The sequence below is a fragment of the Anguilla rostrata genome, chromosome 13, assembly GCF_018555375.3.
Source record: "Anguilla rostrata isolate EN2019 chromosome 13, ASM1855537v3, whole genome shotgun sequence".
Taxonomy (NCBI): domain Eukaryota; kingdom Metazoa; phylum Chordata; class Actinopteri; order Anguilliformes; family Anguillidae; genus Anguilla; species Anguilla rostrata.
Window position 1 is genome coordinate 13,892,630 of NC_057945.1, and position 18,185 is coordinate 13,910,814.

Consider the following 18,185-nt stretch of genomic DNA (forward strand, 5'->3'; position numbering starts at 1 on the left):
ACATTTGGTTTTAATATTTTTTTCTGAAAAGCCAAACTGATCAAAGGTTGATTCAGGAAAACCATAACACAATTTAGGGCTAAAAGTAAAATAAAGTAGCTGGGGAAAAAAGGAAAATGCCTGGACTTATTAATGTGATTTTTTAATGTGATTTTATTTTATTTTATGAATGTCAACACAACTTCATCATCCTGTAACAACACATTTTAAAAATCACGTGCATTTGTCAGAGATATCCTGGCTGCCAGATTTAGTAAAGTCCACTATAATAACCACAGGCCCCTCTGACCCGTGGAGGGAGTGACCTCTGACCCTATTTAGGGCATTTTTATGAGGATTGTTTTTTTTTTCAGCTCTGGCCAGATGGTTGAACTATCGGAGGCATTTTTATTGGACAGAATCTTCTGGAAAACTTGAGAACTTGAGCTGCATATTTCTCCCATTGTGAAGGTGAGGAAGGGTATTATAGTTTTGAATAAAGGAAAGAAACATGGAACTATATGTGCTTTTAATATAAAATCTCAGGACACACAAATACTGAACAGACTGCATTTTTAATAACATTCATTAGCAATTCTTGTAAATAATACACAGCTAGACATTCTTGTAAATAGTACGTAGAGCTAGCCATCCCTGGACTTGTGTAGCCCAGTCACCCTTAAAATTTCCTTGTCTGTTTTCTGTATATGTAGCTAGTTAATATATAGTTCAGCTTCAAGGCCCTTTAAATATAGGATTTTTTTAAATATTAGGTATATGGCATGCTTGAAGATTGGATGGATATATATTGCGTACTAAGCACAGTATATGGAATATTTGAGTATTGGGTAAATGTATTACTATTAGGTACATGTGTTTTATCACTGGGCATATGCCAGGGATACTCACATCTGGCCCTCAGGGCCAGTAGTATTGCTGGTTTTCATTCCTTCCTTCTAATATGGGACTAATTTAAACCTGACGCGCCAGATGAGTGTAATCTCTGGCCAATCAGTGACATTATCAGGCTGAAGAGAAAACCAGCAGCATTACTTACCTTGAGGGCCAGTGGAGTATCCCTGGTATGCGCATTGCATATTAAGTAGCCTATAATGAATGTTTTGTGTACTTACTGACAATTGAGTATACAATGTTGTGTTTCAGTATTGGGACAGTGATAAAATTTTTTTTTTTTTAGCTCTGTACTAGAGCGCATTGGATTCAAAATGAAACAATGTACGTGAGGTTAAAGTGCAGACTCAGCTTTCATTTGAGGGTACTAAAGAAATCAAACGTAGATAATAATATCCTTAATAACTACAGTCCTATTTCGAAGCACAATCAAGGTACCTGAGTAAATAGTTTTTAATCAAATTAATTCCTCATTGAAAACAGTAACCCAGAGATGGTCCAATCAGGGTTTAGATTTAATCACAGCACAGAAATGGCTCTAGTAAAAATAGCAAATGATCTTAGATTTGCCATTGATACAAAGATAATGTCAATTCTCATTCTTTTAGATGTAAGTGCAGCTTTTGATACGATCGACCATAACATTTTAATCAATCTAATGGAAAACCAGGTCAGTCTCTCTGAAAGTTCTCTGAACTGGTTCCGAACGTACATAACAGGGAGAAAATTATGTGTTACTCACAGCAATCACGTGTTCAAAGAGATATGTTTTAGCATAGCGCAAGGAAGCTGCCTCGGTCCCTTCCTGTTTCCATCGTACATGCTCCCATTAGGTCCTATCATCAGTTAACACAATGTCAATTTTCACAGTTATGCAGACGACACTCAGTTATACATTTCTGTTGAACCAAGTGCCCCATGCTCCCTGACCAACTGGTTGGCTCCTATCAATGGATGAGTGACAATTATTTTTAATTATATGAGGAAAATACAGAAATAATTTTAATCGAACCCAAATCTTTTTTCATAAAACTTGGAGGCCCCGCACACAAGATTAAATCAGCCATAATATAATCAGCCTTTTTATAAATAACATTTTTATTTATTTTTTTTTATTTTATTATTCTTATTTTTTTAAGTCACTGAACTATATAAAGCACTTTGAGATGCAATCTCTGTGTGAAAGGTTATATACAAAAAAGTTTATTATTATTATTATTATTATTATTATTATTATTATTATAATTATTATTTATATGGCTTGGGCATGTATGACTGCCATTGGAACTGGCTCACTTGTCTTTATTGATGATATTACTGCTGATGGCAGCAGCAGGATGAATTCTGAAGTGTACAAAAATACCTTGTCTGCACTGATCCAATAAAATGCCTCAAAACTCACTGGATAGCATTTCACCTTGCAGCAGGAGAATTGCCCTAAACTTACTGCTAAAGCAACCAATGACAAAAAGTTTAATGTTCTAGAATGGCTAGGTCAGTCACCCATCCTGAATCCAACTGAACATGCATTTCACTTGCTGTAGACAAGACTGAAGGCAAAAAGCCCCTGAAACAAACAGGAACTGAAGATGGCTGCAGTACAGGCCTGGCAGGCACCAACAGGGAAGATACCCAGCTTTTGTTGATCCCTATGGGTTGCAGACTCACATGAAAAGGATTTGCAACAACGTACTAAATATCACAATTACTGTTCATTTCTCCAATTACTTTTGGTGCTCTAAAATGGGGGAACTATTTATAAGAAGGGTAATTCCTATATGGATTACCCAATATGAAAGTAAATGCCTTCAAAAGAAAGCTGACAGTCATTGTTTCATTTAAGATCCAATGTATTGGAGTACAGAGCCATAACAACAAAATCTGTGTTACTGTCCATAAACATACCGTCTTCATTGTACGTACTAAGTATTTCGCTTGTGTACTGAGTACTGGATACATTGAGTATTAGGTATGTGCCACATTTTATTACTCGGTATATGCGCTAAGTACTTGGTAGGCATATTCAGTATTGGGTATGTGTCACAGCCCTGCTCAAGAAACCCCCTCTATTGTACTGTTCTCGTAGTCTTCAAATCAAGCACGTTCTTCAGTAAAAAGACCGTTTGCCCTCCCAGCAGATGGCTGTGGATCCGAATCTGTAAGAGCACAGAAAATAAGCCGAGGGCGATGCTGGAGCAGTGCTCAACAGGGAAGCCGGCCGTGTGAATGGGAGCCCTGCCACTGAGCTCTACAGGCCCCCACCGGGCAATTGTGAGGTGATTTGGGACAAATTAGTTTGTCCGATGTGGTAGTTTTCGATTGGATTCCCTCCGCTTGTCCCCTAGTTATCCAAACATGCTCGTTCATACAATGACCCGGGCGGTTTCAGAAACAAAGTTCTCCACGTGAAAAGATTTAATATTTAATGTGTATTTAATAAAGATTGAGACTTTGTTAAATACACTGAAAGAAGAATTTGTAATTTAATTTCAATTTTGCGACGTAAATTGTGCATGAAAACAAATTTGCTTTCAATTTCTGAGGGTGGCAGAGGAGGCAGAAGCTAAATGAGGCTCGCAGTTACTGTGTATTGTGTGCATGCGTGCATGTGTTTGTGTGTGTTTTCAAATTATTTTGAAGAAATCAGTGTGACTGTGAAGTTTGGGGAGCATACTTTTTTTTTTTGCTTGAATATTTTGCAGTAATCTAATATTCTCTGTATTTTATTTTTAAATAAATCTGGTAACCATAAATCTTTTTTTTTTAGATATGGCTGTAGCTTCTTAGATAGATTGAATAGGACCCTTACATCACAATCAAGAGGAAAGCTGACATTTTGTTGTCCGATGACATATGACCTGTGAGATGGTGATGTTCTGGTTAAAGCTGGATCTGTCTGGATCACTCATCTTTTGTGGCCTTGAGTATTCATGCCATTAAAACCTTGTATAGTGTTCACAACCGTGCTCACAGCACCCGATAGACTACAAACAAACAATGTGGCACCAAACAGTAATTGCTTTTTCAAAAACGCACTGGTGAAACCCCCTCTGTGGAAAATATGAGGTTTTGGCTTCACTTTTCCTCTGAAGGTACTTATGAAGTTAGGGGAAGAATTTTGCTGTCTATTTTTCACCATAATAACAATCTTAATGACAGACCCATATAGTGAGTGAGATGATTACTTAGCTCATCCTGGATGATAATGTATCATGTATTATAAATCCTACATTTGCCAGTTGTTAAATATGTTTCCAGTACCTATGAATGCTGACAGATTTGTACTGGCTAAGAATATTCCCCTGAATTACTGGATTACAAAGCATTTGAGGGCCAAATTTAATCTAACTGCAAAACACTCATGATATAAATGTATTACAATACAGCATTGATTCTTTGATGTTAGATAGCAGCAAATATGTTATGTTGTGTCCTGAAAAACATAATGCTTGCTTAGCATTAGGCTATGGTGCAGAGAAATTGGGTCAGGGCCTTTCTGATGTTTTATGTAATTGAGTACACATAGCATATTGACTTGCATTGATCAGACGGACGGACTGAGCAACATTTCCTTCTCCACACTAATTAAACCCAACAGTATGTGGCATTGGCAAAGTTACTTACTAATCAAGTTTTATTTCATTGCCACTTCAAAGTCTTGTAAAACTTTTTTATCTTGGTGGAAAAAAGAAATTGTCTTTTGTTGTCTGTGCTTTCATCCTGGAGAGTGTTCTTGATCTGTTTGACAGTTGAAAAGGGTTTTTTTTTCACAATTGAAAGTATTCTTCACTCATCCACCACAGTGGTTTTCCATAGTCTGCCAGGTTGTTTGCTGTTGCGGAGCTAACCCGTGCATTCTTGTATCAAACAGTTGATTTTCACACATCCAATGTATTGGCAATGTCTCTGATCAGTTTATTCCAATTTTTCCACCCCATGATGGCCTGCTTTCCTGGCATTGACACTTTATGTTGAGAGACAAATGCAGCAAACTCCAAATGCAAATTCCAACTCTAGACTCTTTTGTTAGCTTTCTTGTGCATGAAATACTGATACAACAACACGCAACAAGCCCAGAAACAGCTGGGCAGCCAATTGTCCAATTACTTTTGGTCCTCTAAAATGGGGGGACTGTGTATAAAATGGGCTACAATTATTGCATGTTTCATTCCCCCAATATGGATGTTAATATCCTCAAATGAAAGCAGACAGTCTGCACGTTAACCTCATATTCATTGTTTCATTTCAAATCCAATGTGCTGGAGTACAGAGTCAAAATAACCAAAATAGTGTCACCGTCCCAATACTTATGGAGTGCACTGTAAGTCACCTTACTTAGCTTAAACACCATTGGTTTTGGCAGAAAGCGACAGAGCCAAGCTCAAGCCACTTATTGCTGCAATAAAATGTCTAGACGTCACTCCCCTTGCTATTCAATTTCTTTCTTCCCTTCTCTTTTGTTAGGGTTTATTTTATTTCATTTTTGTTTTTGCTAATTGTTGAATATTAGATTATCTCAGTAGTGCAATTAAGCAGATAAATTAGTTCACAGAGAAAAGATTTTTTGACAGTTTGAATTGTATTAATTATGGCAAAGATGCACTTTGTCTTTAAATCTGAGTGCCAAATAAATTTAAGCAAGCATTACGACTTTTTTGTCCTCTAAACATTTTTATTGATTTTAGTGACACACTAGAGGCAGCAAAAGTAGCAGAGGAAGCAGTGTATTTTACTGTCATTTAATAAATGCTTTATCCAGTCAGTTCTTGAATCATTTCAAGAAATAGGAGCCAGTGGTCACTGCAATCAACATTTGTTCTAAACATTAACAGACCACAAAATGCCTCTCTTGTCCTAATGAAAACACAGTGCAATTTCCATAAATCTGCTAAAATGCTCATAAAAACAACTGTTGCTCTTTCAAGCTTGTTTTATTCAAATGGTTGATTTAATGTCTAATAAATGTAACAGACTTCATAAAATCACATTTATTTTCAGTTTTAACAACACCTCTAATTAATGAAGTTTCACATATTTTCTCTGCTTTTGTTTCTTCTTATTATTATTATTTAATTTTTTTTACAAGAGGCCATGGTCATGCCTCTTGGACAGTAATCGGGTAAGTTCTTTACTCCACACATTCACTGAGAACTTGCAGAAATGACATAGCAGAGACTCTGAACGTTATACTGTACTGGTGCCCTACTTCCTTCCGAATATTGTGACAAGCATGTTTTCCTATGTAATTACTCATGAAAGACTGGAAGTATAATGGTAGCAATAGGGCTACTGAAATTAAAACTTTGGGTTGACTTATATGGGAGCGGAGTTCATTCAAGCCCTTCAGTTGTGTGTTTATGGGTGTGTGTGTGTGTGTGTGTGTGTTGGGGGATGGGGAGGGTGAAATAAATGGTAGAATAAATGTAAAAAATCAAATTTTTTATTCATCCTGAACTCTACAAGCTTCTGTTCTGAATGTGTAAAACAAGAGATGAAAGGAACCGTTTAGAAATTAAGATTTTTAGAAAGCCCTGTTTTTGTCACTGACATGCCTTTGTCAAGGGAGTTTATCGTTCTCTCTCACACACGCATACATACACACACACACATTCATTCATTCCTTGTATGGGCGCAACACCCCTCCCCCTTGTCGCACTGTGCGGTTATCATCAATGGATCTTATTTGAATAATCTTTACGCGCTCGGACTGGAGCCAATCAGTAGGAAGGCGCCCGTGAGATTCGCAATGCGCTATCGATAAACCTAATTACCTTGACATGCGCATTTCTGGTATTTTTCCAACTCGCAGCATTTGCTGTTAAGAAATAAACTTAGTGATGTGTGTCTAATGGTCGTACCATGTCGAGGCGTAAGCAAGCGAAACCGCAACATGTCCACTCTGAGGACCCTGATTCGGTTAAAAATGGTGAGTTTGGTTAAGCGAACGCATGCAACAGTGTAGCTCATTCAAGTGATATTGATCGCTGTATTGATCACATTTTTTTCTTCTTGGTGTCGTACACTAGGCCACATTCAGGATCACGACCCATGGAATTGATTTTGCATTTAAAATGACATTTAAATATATACATGTAGTATTGTTTTAATTGTATTTACAAGTATTTGAACAAGTTTTGTAATATTCATATTGGAAACCTTTCGTTTACATCTGAACATGACTTACCCAAACAATAGAAGGGTGCTGTCGAAGTAATTCGGAGCTGATTAAAAAGTTTGTATGTTCATAAAGGCTAAATGATTTGCCAGTATTTTACTTGGATAGAGTAGGCAAGACCTTTTGATATTATTTTGTTAAGAACAGTGTTTTTCGATGCATTTACCGGTTAGATGTTGTGTTTAGTTTTTGAGCATGGCGTGCAACCACAAACACTTTTGTCGTGTTCAGGCTACGCATACACACAGTTTTGGGTGGTTAAAATGTACATTCTCGTTACAACATAGATATTTCATCTGCGTTGCTTAAAGGTTTTGTCTTGCGTAAATGTCTGTAACATTTTAAACGTGTATCGCCGTTGAAATATGGAGGCCCATACACATTTGATAGCGGAGTAATTTTTAATGGTGTTCTAACCATTCTAAAATTTCAGTTATGTCCTATAGACTCCGGTTTATATCCAAATGCATTTCGGCATATAGGCTAGTTAAGGTACACCTGTGTGTTTCCAGCAATTTGGGTATGAAATGTTGTGTTTGTTTTGATCATGGTCAACAAAAGAACAGCCTTTACCAAAGTTTGAAAGTCTTTGTGATAAACTATATGATTGTCCAAGAGGTGCATGTAGCTGGCCATAGTTTGAATAGACAGGTTAGCTACTTAAGAGTATTCGGGAAGATCGATTTCTTACCAAACGTTGGAATTAAATGCTTGCGTTACATTTACATTGTACAGTATTTAAAAGTTTAGCTGGCGCAACACCTTGGCATCAAATTTCACGAGAACTGTGCTGACCAAAAGGCAATAAATCCTTAGCTGAATGCTTGAATGCATGCTGCCCTTGTGTGCATAAAAAGAGTGGGGGTGGAGCAGAGTGTGGTGGGGGTCGATAGAGAGTTCAAAAAAAGCTTGAATCGCTGGGTCTTGCGAATTACCCCATTTATGATCTCTGAATGTCATGGGTCTTTGTAGCCTGTCCTTGTTTGGATGACTGCAATTGGAAACGGACATAAAATTTGTCTTGACGTAAGTTAATATTTTGATGTGTTTGGTGTGGAAGTGCATGCATTGTAGGTCGTTCTTAATGCTTAATTATTCAGTAACCTTATTTGTGTCCGCTCCAGCGCCACTTTGTTGGTTATGTTGTGCTTCAGTGCGCCATCTCGTGGTTGGCACTGGCAAGATCTTTGGTGGTTATTAGATAATTGAAGTCGGTGTCTGGACAAAATACCATTATTTTCCGCCCAGTCACGATTTGTTAAATGTGGTATGTGAAGTGATACCGTGTGCATAAGTAAACATATACATATAGCCAACATATCAATTTTGATGTCGGTTTTGGTATCACTGAATCTGATTAATTGATTCTGCACGTAAACTTTACTTCTCCGTTTTGCCATGCGGCTCAGTATTTCGTTTTCAGTCTCGCTCTAGTTTATTTTGAAAATCAGTCGTTGTTCACCTTTCCACTAACACTTAACAGGTCAGTCAAGGGCAACCCCCTGCCCTCGAAATGACCACATTTACATTTGACTGATGGGCTGCATTTCAATGGCGAGGCATTCAGTTGAGGTAGATATAAGGTTTATGCTGCGAGGCATTTTACTGAAAACCAAATGTGACAAAATTGCCTGCTTTTGTGTATTAATTAAAAAGGTATGGTTGGTCCTCTATAGTGCCTGCTCTCATAAGCACATTTCTTTGTATAATACTGAACATATTTTAAAGACTTGTAACAAAGTTTTCAGCGTAAACTGTAAGACACATCTATGACTGTTTCCATGTGCCTGCAGTCCATTTATGAAGTCCTTTAGTATATTGTGGTTGCTGAGCCAGTAATTGGTGAAAGCCTATGTCTAGCGCGGGGCGACGTGTGTGTTACAAGCGTGCCTTTGACCTGTGGCTGTGATGCCCTCCTCCATGCATGTGGCAAATTGCTTCCACTCCAAGTGGCCCAAGGTGGAACAATGCAACTCTTTTACTTCTCTCTCCTTCTTCAACCGTGCAGCCGGTCTGAAGTTTGGCTTAAGAACATGGCTGTGAACTGATCCGTGCCTGTACTGTTCTGGATGCTTAATTTATTTTATTTATTCAGGCCTTTGGATGAGGTAATTACAAATGTTTGAATATGAATAGTTTGGAGTTGCATATGTTTTCCTGCCGTTTTTACCTTAAGTGTTGCTTCTCACAGTAATTTACAGGCAATCCCTTACCCACAAGGTTTTTTATGCACTGGTTTATGGATGTATGAAAGAAAAGACCTTGAAAGAGATGATTTTGATCAAAATGTTGATGTGTGTTGTTGCATAATAAAATACAAAGAAGTCATGTATGATGTGGGAATAATATGTTCATCTGAACAGTTTGTTTCTGGCAGACCGTTCCTGTACCTGGCACTAATGTGATATATTTTTCTCCTTTATTTTCTTCAGGCTTCCTGCAGGACGACCAGTTAGTGAACGACTGGAGCAAGATGAATAGGAGCAGAACGGAGACGTATGTTTGCGACAAATGCTGCGCGGAGTTCTTCGACGAGTCGGAATTCGTCCGGCACCAGAGCGGCTGCGGCCAAGGCAGGCGGGTCCTCATCGTCAGGGACGACGATGCGGGGGCGCTCTCGGAGCTGTCGCACGGCTCTGCAGACAGCTGTCCGAGCGACCAGAGCGACAGCCTCTCCGGCGGCGACACGCACTCGAAGGGCAGCGTTTGGGCTGCCCAGAAGACGCGGGAGGCGGAAACGAATGGCGAGGACAGATTACAAACAGAGGTTTTCGCCGCCCGGGACACGCCCCGCGCTCCCGACGCCGAGACGGAAGAGCCCCGCGGCGCGTCGGGGGCCGTCGTTCAGCAGTTCCCCGGCGTTAAGCTGCCGCCCATCCCGGCCGGCCTCAACGCCATCCCCGCCATCTTGGAGCAGCTGCTGAGCCTGCAGCACCAGCAGCTCATGCAGATCCAGCTGACGGAGCAGATCCGAGTCCAGGTGGCCATGATGGTGTCCGACGGGCTGAGCTCGTTAGCCGGCATCGGCGCCGCCGTCGACCCCCTGAAGGCCCTGGGCGCCCACCTGTCCCAGCAGCTCTCGGCCGCCGCTGCCATGATCGGCAAGAAAGCCGGCGCCCAGAGCCTGTCACTCGAGAGCCTCAAGCACGGAAAGGTGCCTCTCTCCAAAAGCGTCCCCTCTGGGTCGGATCCGGCAGACCTGGCTCCTAAGGTTTCGTCTCTGTTCCCTCTGATGCCGGGGGCCTTCGGTTTCCACGGCCCCTTCCCCTCCAACGCGGCCGGCCTGGAACCTTCCAGAAAGGGGAAGAGCGCGCCCCTTAACGTGGGTCTGGACCCAAAAACGGATCCGGGGGAGCCTAACCTGAAGCGCAAGTGCATGTACTGCGGGAAGAAGTTTGGGAACGACAGCGGGCTCCAGATCCACCTGCGGTCCCACACCGGGGAGCGGCCGTACAAGTGCAACATCTGCGGGAACCGGTTCACCACCAGGGGGAACCTGAAGGTGCACTTCCAGAGGCACAGGGATAAGTACCCGCACGTCCGGATGAATCCCCATCCGGTCCCCGAGCACCTGGACAACGCGGCCAGCAACGGCAGCGTTCCCTACGGCATGCCGGCACCCACAGAAGACTCCGGCTTCGCCGGCGGCAGGCCCATGCTGGGGTTTCTTTCATCCGGCAGCCGGTTGGCGCCGATGACTCCTCAGGATTTCCCGGAGGGCGTGGCGTTCTCCCAAATGCTGCCTTCCTTCAAAAGCGAAGGTGCCTTCGCCATGTCGGGCGGACACCCGAGGGCCGACCGGATCTTCGCGCCCCTGGCGGGCCTCGACGGCCTCCGTCGTCCCGGCGGCATCGGCTTGTCCGGGGAGCAAGGCTCGGGCACCTCCAAGCTGCAGGAGATGGTGGACTGCCTGGAGAAGACGGGCAATCCCAACGAGTGCACCATCTGCCACCGGGTGCTGAGCTGCGCGAGCTCTCTGAAGATGCACTACCGCACGCACACGGGCGAGAGGCCCCACAAGTGCAAGACGTGCGGCCGGGCCTTCTCCACCAAGGGCAACCTGAAGGCCCACCAGGCCGTGCACCGGGCCAACGCGCCCCTCCGGACCCAGCACTCCTGCCCCATCTGCCAGAAGAAGTTCACCAACGCCGTGGTGCTGCAGCAGCACATCCGCATGCACATGGGTGGCCAGATCCCCAACACCCTCCTGCCGGATGCTGTGCCGTTCGGGGACCCCCTCGCCGCCGGTCCGTCTCCTCCCGGGGAGGAGAAGGCCGCGGGGGGCGCCAACAGCTTCGGTGAGGAGGGCTCGGAAGATGACGACCTCGGTTCCCAGAAGGTTCCCGGCGAGCCCAGGGAAGCGCCGTGTCCGCACCCCGCCCCGAAGGAGGAGGGCTCTTCGCCTCCCTCTGATGCCATCGCCCTCGACAACCACATGAAAAGCTTTGCTTCCGCCTTGAATTTGCAGCTGAAGGCGAGTGTGGCGTCGGAGGTGGGCGGCGTGCTCAACGAGTTGCCCTCCGCACGAGAGGATTTGCCGAGCCGCAACGACCCAAGTCCCACGGCCAGTGATTCGGCCTCTTTCCAGTCTATGTCTCCGGTGCCCAGCCACTTTAAGACTGCGTCTCCCAATAATGCCGCCCTAGGAGGCCATGGTAGGGGAGCGCCGGCCTGGAGTGGCACACTGTGGGATCCAGACGCCAGCGGCGCTCTGGACCTGACATCAGCAAGTTTTTTCCCGAAGGCCATTAAAGAGGAGCCGAGCATGTCATTCTCAAATGGTGAGCATAGCAAGTCATAGCAAGAGGGGTGCTGGTTTTTTCCTCTATGTTCCTGCACTTAAGTTTTTAAGAGACTCTCCACTGTGAAAAAAGTAGCCAACCAAAAACATAATATGTGCTGACTTACTGAATTATTTGAATTATTACAAAGTTATAGTGAAGTTGTTATTGAAGTCATATTTGACACATTCCACTCAGCTAACATTTAAAGAGTATGTTGCTAGTGCATGTAAGAATCTTTCCTGGTTTGGATTGATTACATGAATGAACAGAGTCATATTTAAAATTTCTTGAATTCTCTAATAATTGCCTTGTAGAATCAGCTAATATTTAGGGTATGTTTATATTTGTTACGTACTCGTACAGAAGCCATCAGTGGCCTTGGCCCTTTCTTTATGTCACTTTGAATTCATTTTCCGTGCATTTGTTCTTGCTTTTAGTCTGCATCTGCACACTCTGACCATCTATTTATCTATTTACCAGTTTATTCTGACTGCCTAAAGGTAGCATGGATTTATATTTGAGATGTATTTAGTTAAAACCTTTATTTTCCTGTTTAACTTGGCCCTAATCACGTGCCTCCCGTTACAGGCCCCCCGAATCTGGCCAGGCTGGAGATGCACGTCCCCCAGGGGAACCCCTTCGGCACCGACGGCCTGTTCTGCGCCCCGACGCTCGGGTCCGGGACGCCCCTCGGCTCCTTGGCGGCGGCGACACCGCGACGCCCCTCCAAGCAGCACACGTGCGCCACCTGCAGCAAGACCTTCTCCTCCAGCAGCTCGCTGCAGATCCACGCGCGCACGCACACCGGCGAGAAGCCCTTCGCCTGCACCTTCTGCAACAAGGCCTTCACGACCAAGGGCAACCTCAAGGTCAGGGCGTCTCTCCGGCCGCAGGCTCGCCGTCGAGCGTTTCCTAGGCAACGCATTCTTTTTCTGAATGTCCTCCCCATCCTGAGAACAGTTTATTTTGGGGAGGGCTGTGCGGCCAGGGGCTGGATTCCCGGCCCTCTCGCTGGTTGTACTGTAAACCTATCTCCATCTTCTCCCCTGTCTGAATTAAATAACAACAAAATACAAAAGTGGCAGGGTTCCCACTTTAATTTAAAATGTAATTACTTTGAAGTGTTTCTCCAGACTAAGAACAGTTTCACATGTTTTGGGAGGGGGGCAAGTGTCTAGGCTGGCGTGGAGGAAATTTGTTAGGTTTACCAATTTTTATTCACTATTTCTACCAGTGTGAACAAAATTTGAGTAGTTGCACATGTCAAATATTGAGACTGGGAATTATTTCTAGTCCTTGTGATGGTGGGAAACAATTTTTCAATTAAAGAATATATTATAAATGCATTGGTGAGCACTCAAAGAAACATTTATGCTGTAAATCCACGTCAGAATGTTAAATGTGAAAAAGCAGCTTGAAAACTAATGTCCTCCATCTCTGTCCATATTTTTAGGGATATGCTTTTCTAATTTAGTTGCCAAATCTGTCAAACAGTTTCTCTGGAGAGCAAAACAAACAAACAAACAAACAAAAAACATTTTCAATGAACACTGTTATTTGGGGTGATGATGCACACTGCAAGTGGACCTTCTAATGCAGTGGTGCCCTACCATGTTCCTGGAGATCTACCGTCCTGTAGGTTTTCATTCCAACCATAATTTGGCACACCTGATTGTACTACATAGCAGCTCAATGAGATCTCAAGCCGTTGAGTGAGGTGTGCTTTGTTAGTATTGGAGTTAAAAAACCTACAGGACAATAGATATCCAGGAACAGGGTGGGGAACCACCGTTGTGATGTCACCTGAATAGATGCTTTATTCACACCCGTCTGTCCTCGCCCACCCACAGGTACACATTGGGACTCATTTGGGGAATACGTCTGCGAGGCAGGGGCGGCGTCTGTCCTTGGACGCCTCCCACGCCCGATTGGCGACCGGGGCGGAGTCCAACCCAGCGTCGGAGATGGTGCCACCCCTGAGTCCTCAGGGGCCTCCCCTCATTGGTGTGGACTTGTCGATGCAGAGTCAGTTCGCCGCGGTTTACACTAACGGGCTGGCCATGAAGACCAACGAGATCTCCGTCATTCAGGGGGGTGGGGTCCCCCTGCTTCGAGGGCCTCCCGGCAGCCCCCCGGAGGGCTCCCTGGAGGCTCTCGTGAAAATGGAGGGGTCCCAGTCCGGCCTCCCTGTGTCGGCGACCAAAATGGACACGGCCGCGTCGGACGGCATGCCCCATTTCCCACAGTTTATGGAGGAACGTGCACTGTTAGCTGGGGAGCTGATCTGAACTGTGTCAGGCTGGTCTTCTAACCTGCTGCTGAAGTGGACAGGTTGGGATGCACGGCAGGGCTGTGAGTCACTCTCTCAAACGGACCAAAGTCGCTCTCCGTTTTGCTGAATCGCAAGAGCTTTACGGAGGAACCTTGCTTGAAGAAACGATTTTTTGTGTTCCCTTGCAGTTTCTGATGATGAAGTTGATGAAGGCAGCTGTCCACTCCTTTTCTCCAGATATGAAACTGCTCGCCTCGTGTCGGTATTACTGTTAAACTTGAATTTAACTACTGTAAAGGCCTTTGTTTGTGTAATTGTATGTATTCAATATGCGGGTAACTTACACAAAAATGCCTTCACGTGTTCAGTCTTTACTTATGCCAGAAGTTGGATGTTTTATCTTTCTTGAAAGACCTTCAAACTGTGCATTATCTCTGGGATTGCATATTCGCATATTCTCCGTTTCCTGAATTAGAGGGATTGACAAATTATCGCAGCTATTAAATTAATACCATGTCATGTCCCAGTGTTGGAGATGTTACAACATATGCCTCAAAATCATTATTTCAGGGATTTGTACTCTGTTCGTGTTTGCTCCTGATATTAGATATATGTTCTGTTCTTTCAATACCTTGGTAGCAGTCACTAGTAAACTTCTGTTCTGTTCCTCTAGAGGAATACATGCTTCAGGTCGCTGGTGTCACAGCTTCTATATTCAAGACCAAACAGTGTTTAGGGAAGTACAAGACACTTTGTCTTGTATACCTTGCAATACTATATTTTTGTAAAATGAGTATTGCTGTATATGCTAGAAAGATTGCACTTGAAAAAACCAAAAAGGAGAAATATGGATGTGTAATAAATGTTTTTCTTCTAGTCAATATATAGCTATTGTTGGCCAGTCCCACCATAGAAGTTTGTTCATGTAGTCAGTAGGAATTCAGTCCTGTGGTTAAAGAAGCCAACCTAAGGAGACCACAAAAGCACATAAATAATGACATGTATTATAATAAGCACAGTAATGCAATCTATCTGGAGCACAAATGTAAGCTTAACTCAGAGGAAATGGGGGGAAATGAATGGAGGAAGTCTCTTCTAGGATATTGCCAAGTGCCTACTTTGAAACCAAATCAAGCATTTTGAATTCACTGTTTTTTTGAAAACTCTACCTTTGCATTGAAGGCTTTCATACAATTTATTTTTTAGAGTTTAACCAAAAAATAATTGTCCGTTCAGGTTTGTGTGTGTGTGTGTGAGAGAGATGACACTCAAGGGCTCATGCACACACTAGATAACTTTTTGCCTTCTCCATCCTGTTAAGTAGTGGTTGACAGTGATTGACAGCTCATTATTGCTTGCTCCACCCACTACGTGGTTTGTGAAATCTGTTGTCGTTACTGTAAGATGATTGGAAAGCAGTCATAACTCCCGTTAGAATACTCCTGAATGAAGCCTTTCCCGCACTTTAATTGATCTCCCATTTTGCATGTGCCACATTCTTTTAAAATGCACTTCAGGATAAATCGGTGCATTTTTTAAATATCTACTCTGATCTTATTTTCAATTTTCTAGAAGAAAATAATAAATAACCCAGGCGGTTTTTTAGTCATCAGTATCGCGCCAAATAATTGCTTTTCAGAGACCTGTTTATAAATTCTTGGTACAGCCAGCCATGTTCTCCTATAATTGCTTTTATTTTCTCACAGAATAACCTGGGTGGATTTTATGGCACTGCAGTGTGGACTGAATTAAGTGCTGAATTAACTTGCCGTATACTTGATTCAGGACTGCCATCTCTGTAGGTGGTTAAACTGATCGTTTTGCAGGAAAGAATAATACACACATTCCATTTAAAGCTTTTCCCATTTCTTTGTGCTCAAACCCAAGTCCAAAAATCTTTTGTCTGAAATGCAGATTTAGTGACAAAGTGACAAATTTAGGGATCACCAAATTAATGTACAAATTCCATTCACAATGGGGAAAAAGTGAAGTTAAAGATCAGGATCCATGATTGAATCCAAGGCTAGGCTATTATTATTATTATGAATTACGAAGATTTTTATACTAACGATAATAAGTGGGTGAAGGAAGTTTCAAATGAACATGGAAACACACTATCCCCTAGACCTGAGAAGATATACTCCTGCCTGCTCTTTTTTTTTTATTTAGAACACAAGAATCATATGCTTGATCTCTCTCTACCTCGCAGGTATATTTTTCTGTCCTGCCTTTTTTGTAATCTATTTTTATAAAAGGAATTCTGTAGGATTAGATTGTGAAATTGTATTGTGACTTCTATGGGTGGCTCATGTGATATTTTCACGCTACCTCCTCCCAATAACCTGCTGAGGGTTCATATTGAATGTATTGCCAAACTTGCTGCAAGCTGCCAGTCAGAGTATTGTTCATGTGTTTATTTCCCTGTTTTCAGTTGAAGACTTTTGTTACTTAGGGAAATGAAGAGGGGCTTTATTTAATGATCAGCATTACTGTATTTTTTTTCACCTTTTGTTTTATATGTGTGTATATATAGGGATGGTCAATAAATGGACTGGGCTCAGAAACAATGGAGATGAATTGCTTTCCAAATTGTGCTTTTGAACAGTATGGCAGTACAACGCTATACCTTTTCAAACTTAACAATGATAACCCTTACATAATGTTTTAGGAAAGGTCTCTTTAATGAGAAAGTTGAGTATTTTTTTACGGTGATGTACGATAAAGAGTGTGTGACAAGTTCCTCTAGGTTTGAAATGACAAAGCACAACGCTAAAAGCTATCAATGTGGTTTATGATACCGTAGAAAGGCTTCCCCCATACAATAAAGCATATATATGTTATAAATATATGTGTATGTAGCATATGCCGCTAAGAGACGCTTCCCACCCCCCCTCCGCCCCCCCTTTAGAGACAGATTTCTTGCAGACTGGATTTTATGTCATGTGAGCGTAGGGTCATGCGGAGTCTGCCCTCCAGATTATGAACCATGTGCTTCTGAGCTACTGGCCACCAGCTGTGCAATTGCAGGGGATACAGCATTTCCAAAAGGTAGAACATTTGAGTGAATGCTCATGCTGCTAGTGCCGTAACTCTTCAATGACAAATCTATCAAGGAACGAGTTAATGGTTTGCACTACAACGAAGCTAAAATGCAGTGTTTTTGTTCTGTATTAAATGTCTGTATTAAAACGTCACTTGCTTTAATATCTATAAAGACACATTGTTAAAGAACAGTCACATCCGCCCTTTAAAAAGTCCCTGGGTGTGTGCGACTAGTTTGTTTTCTGATAACCAAAGATGACTTCTTATGCATGTGGAATTTAATTTGAATGTAAATAAATTTGCTGTGACCCCGATTCTGTTTCAGATTTGTAAACCCTCTCAGTCTTCTCATCATTGAGCAGACCTCTCATCATTCAGAGATATCGGTGAAAAAGGGGAGAGATCTTTCACTCTCACACACATCTCTAATTTACACAGCTAGTTTTGTGAAAAGACCAGAAGTTAAGCTTAAGTTCTACTCGCTTCTTGAGTATCGTTGGGGGAAGACGTTTCTTGAACAGGCTAGCAGATATAATGCAGGGCTAATCCAACAACCTTTCACCTCCACAGGCTCGGTTTTGACCTGGTCTGGTTCACACAGGCAGGGATTATATCCTCTTTGGCCAGGAGTTGGGGGTGGAGTTGTGGGTGGGGGGGGGGGGGGTGTGAGTGGCTCTCGAACAGAACCGCAGAGAATGCACCAGAGGGGTTGTATCTGCTCAAGAGTAACGCAGGACGACGAAGGTCAGGCTCTCAGTTCGAGGAGGTCCACCTCCACATGGCTCAGGGGGGTGCTGGAGCCAGCTGTTAATGGGAGATGGATATACTTCAGCAAAATGATCAATCTGCAGTCAGTGTATGTGTGCTTCTGTGGTAAATTTTTGAGCCATCATGAAAGGTGACATTACCCATCACTGCCTTCTCTGGCTTATTCACTGGCATGTTCACTTGCCCTGCACAGTGCACTAGGTCTACAGGGCAGTTAAAGTTAGCAGGTTTAATACAGCAATTGCACAAAATG

General features: G+C 42.9%; 1 protein-coding gene across 3 annotated transcripts; it reads left to right on the forward strand.

Annotated features, from left to right (window-relative positions):
* Positions 1–353: 353 nt before the first annotated feature.
* On the forward strand, positions 354–17,478 carry LOC135238404 (sal-like protein 4). 3 transcript variants are annotated; one of them, XM_064306259.1, is made up of 4 exons: positions 354–450; positions 9,499–11,847; positions 12,439–12,719; positions 13,701–17,478. In XM_064306259.1, the coding sequence occupies exons 2-4, from the start codon at positions 9,540–9,542 to the stop codon at positions 14,136–14,138; spliced, it is 3,027 nt and encodes a 1,008-aa protein (XP_064162329.1). In that variant the 5' UTR covers positions 354–450; positions 9,499–9,539; the 3' UTR covers positions 14,139–17,478. The 3 variants fall into 3 exon arrangements, with proteins under 3 accessions (XP_064162329.1, XP_064162327.1, XP_064162328.1); XM_064306257.1 differs by lacking the exon at positions 354–450 and adding an exon at positions 6,660–6,817; XM_064306258.1 differs by lacking the exon at positions 354–450 and adding an exon at positions 7,945–8,092.
* Positions 17,479–18,185: the final 707 nt, after the last annotated feature.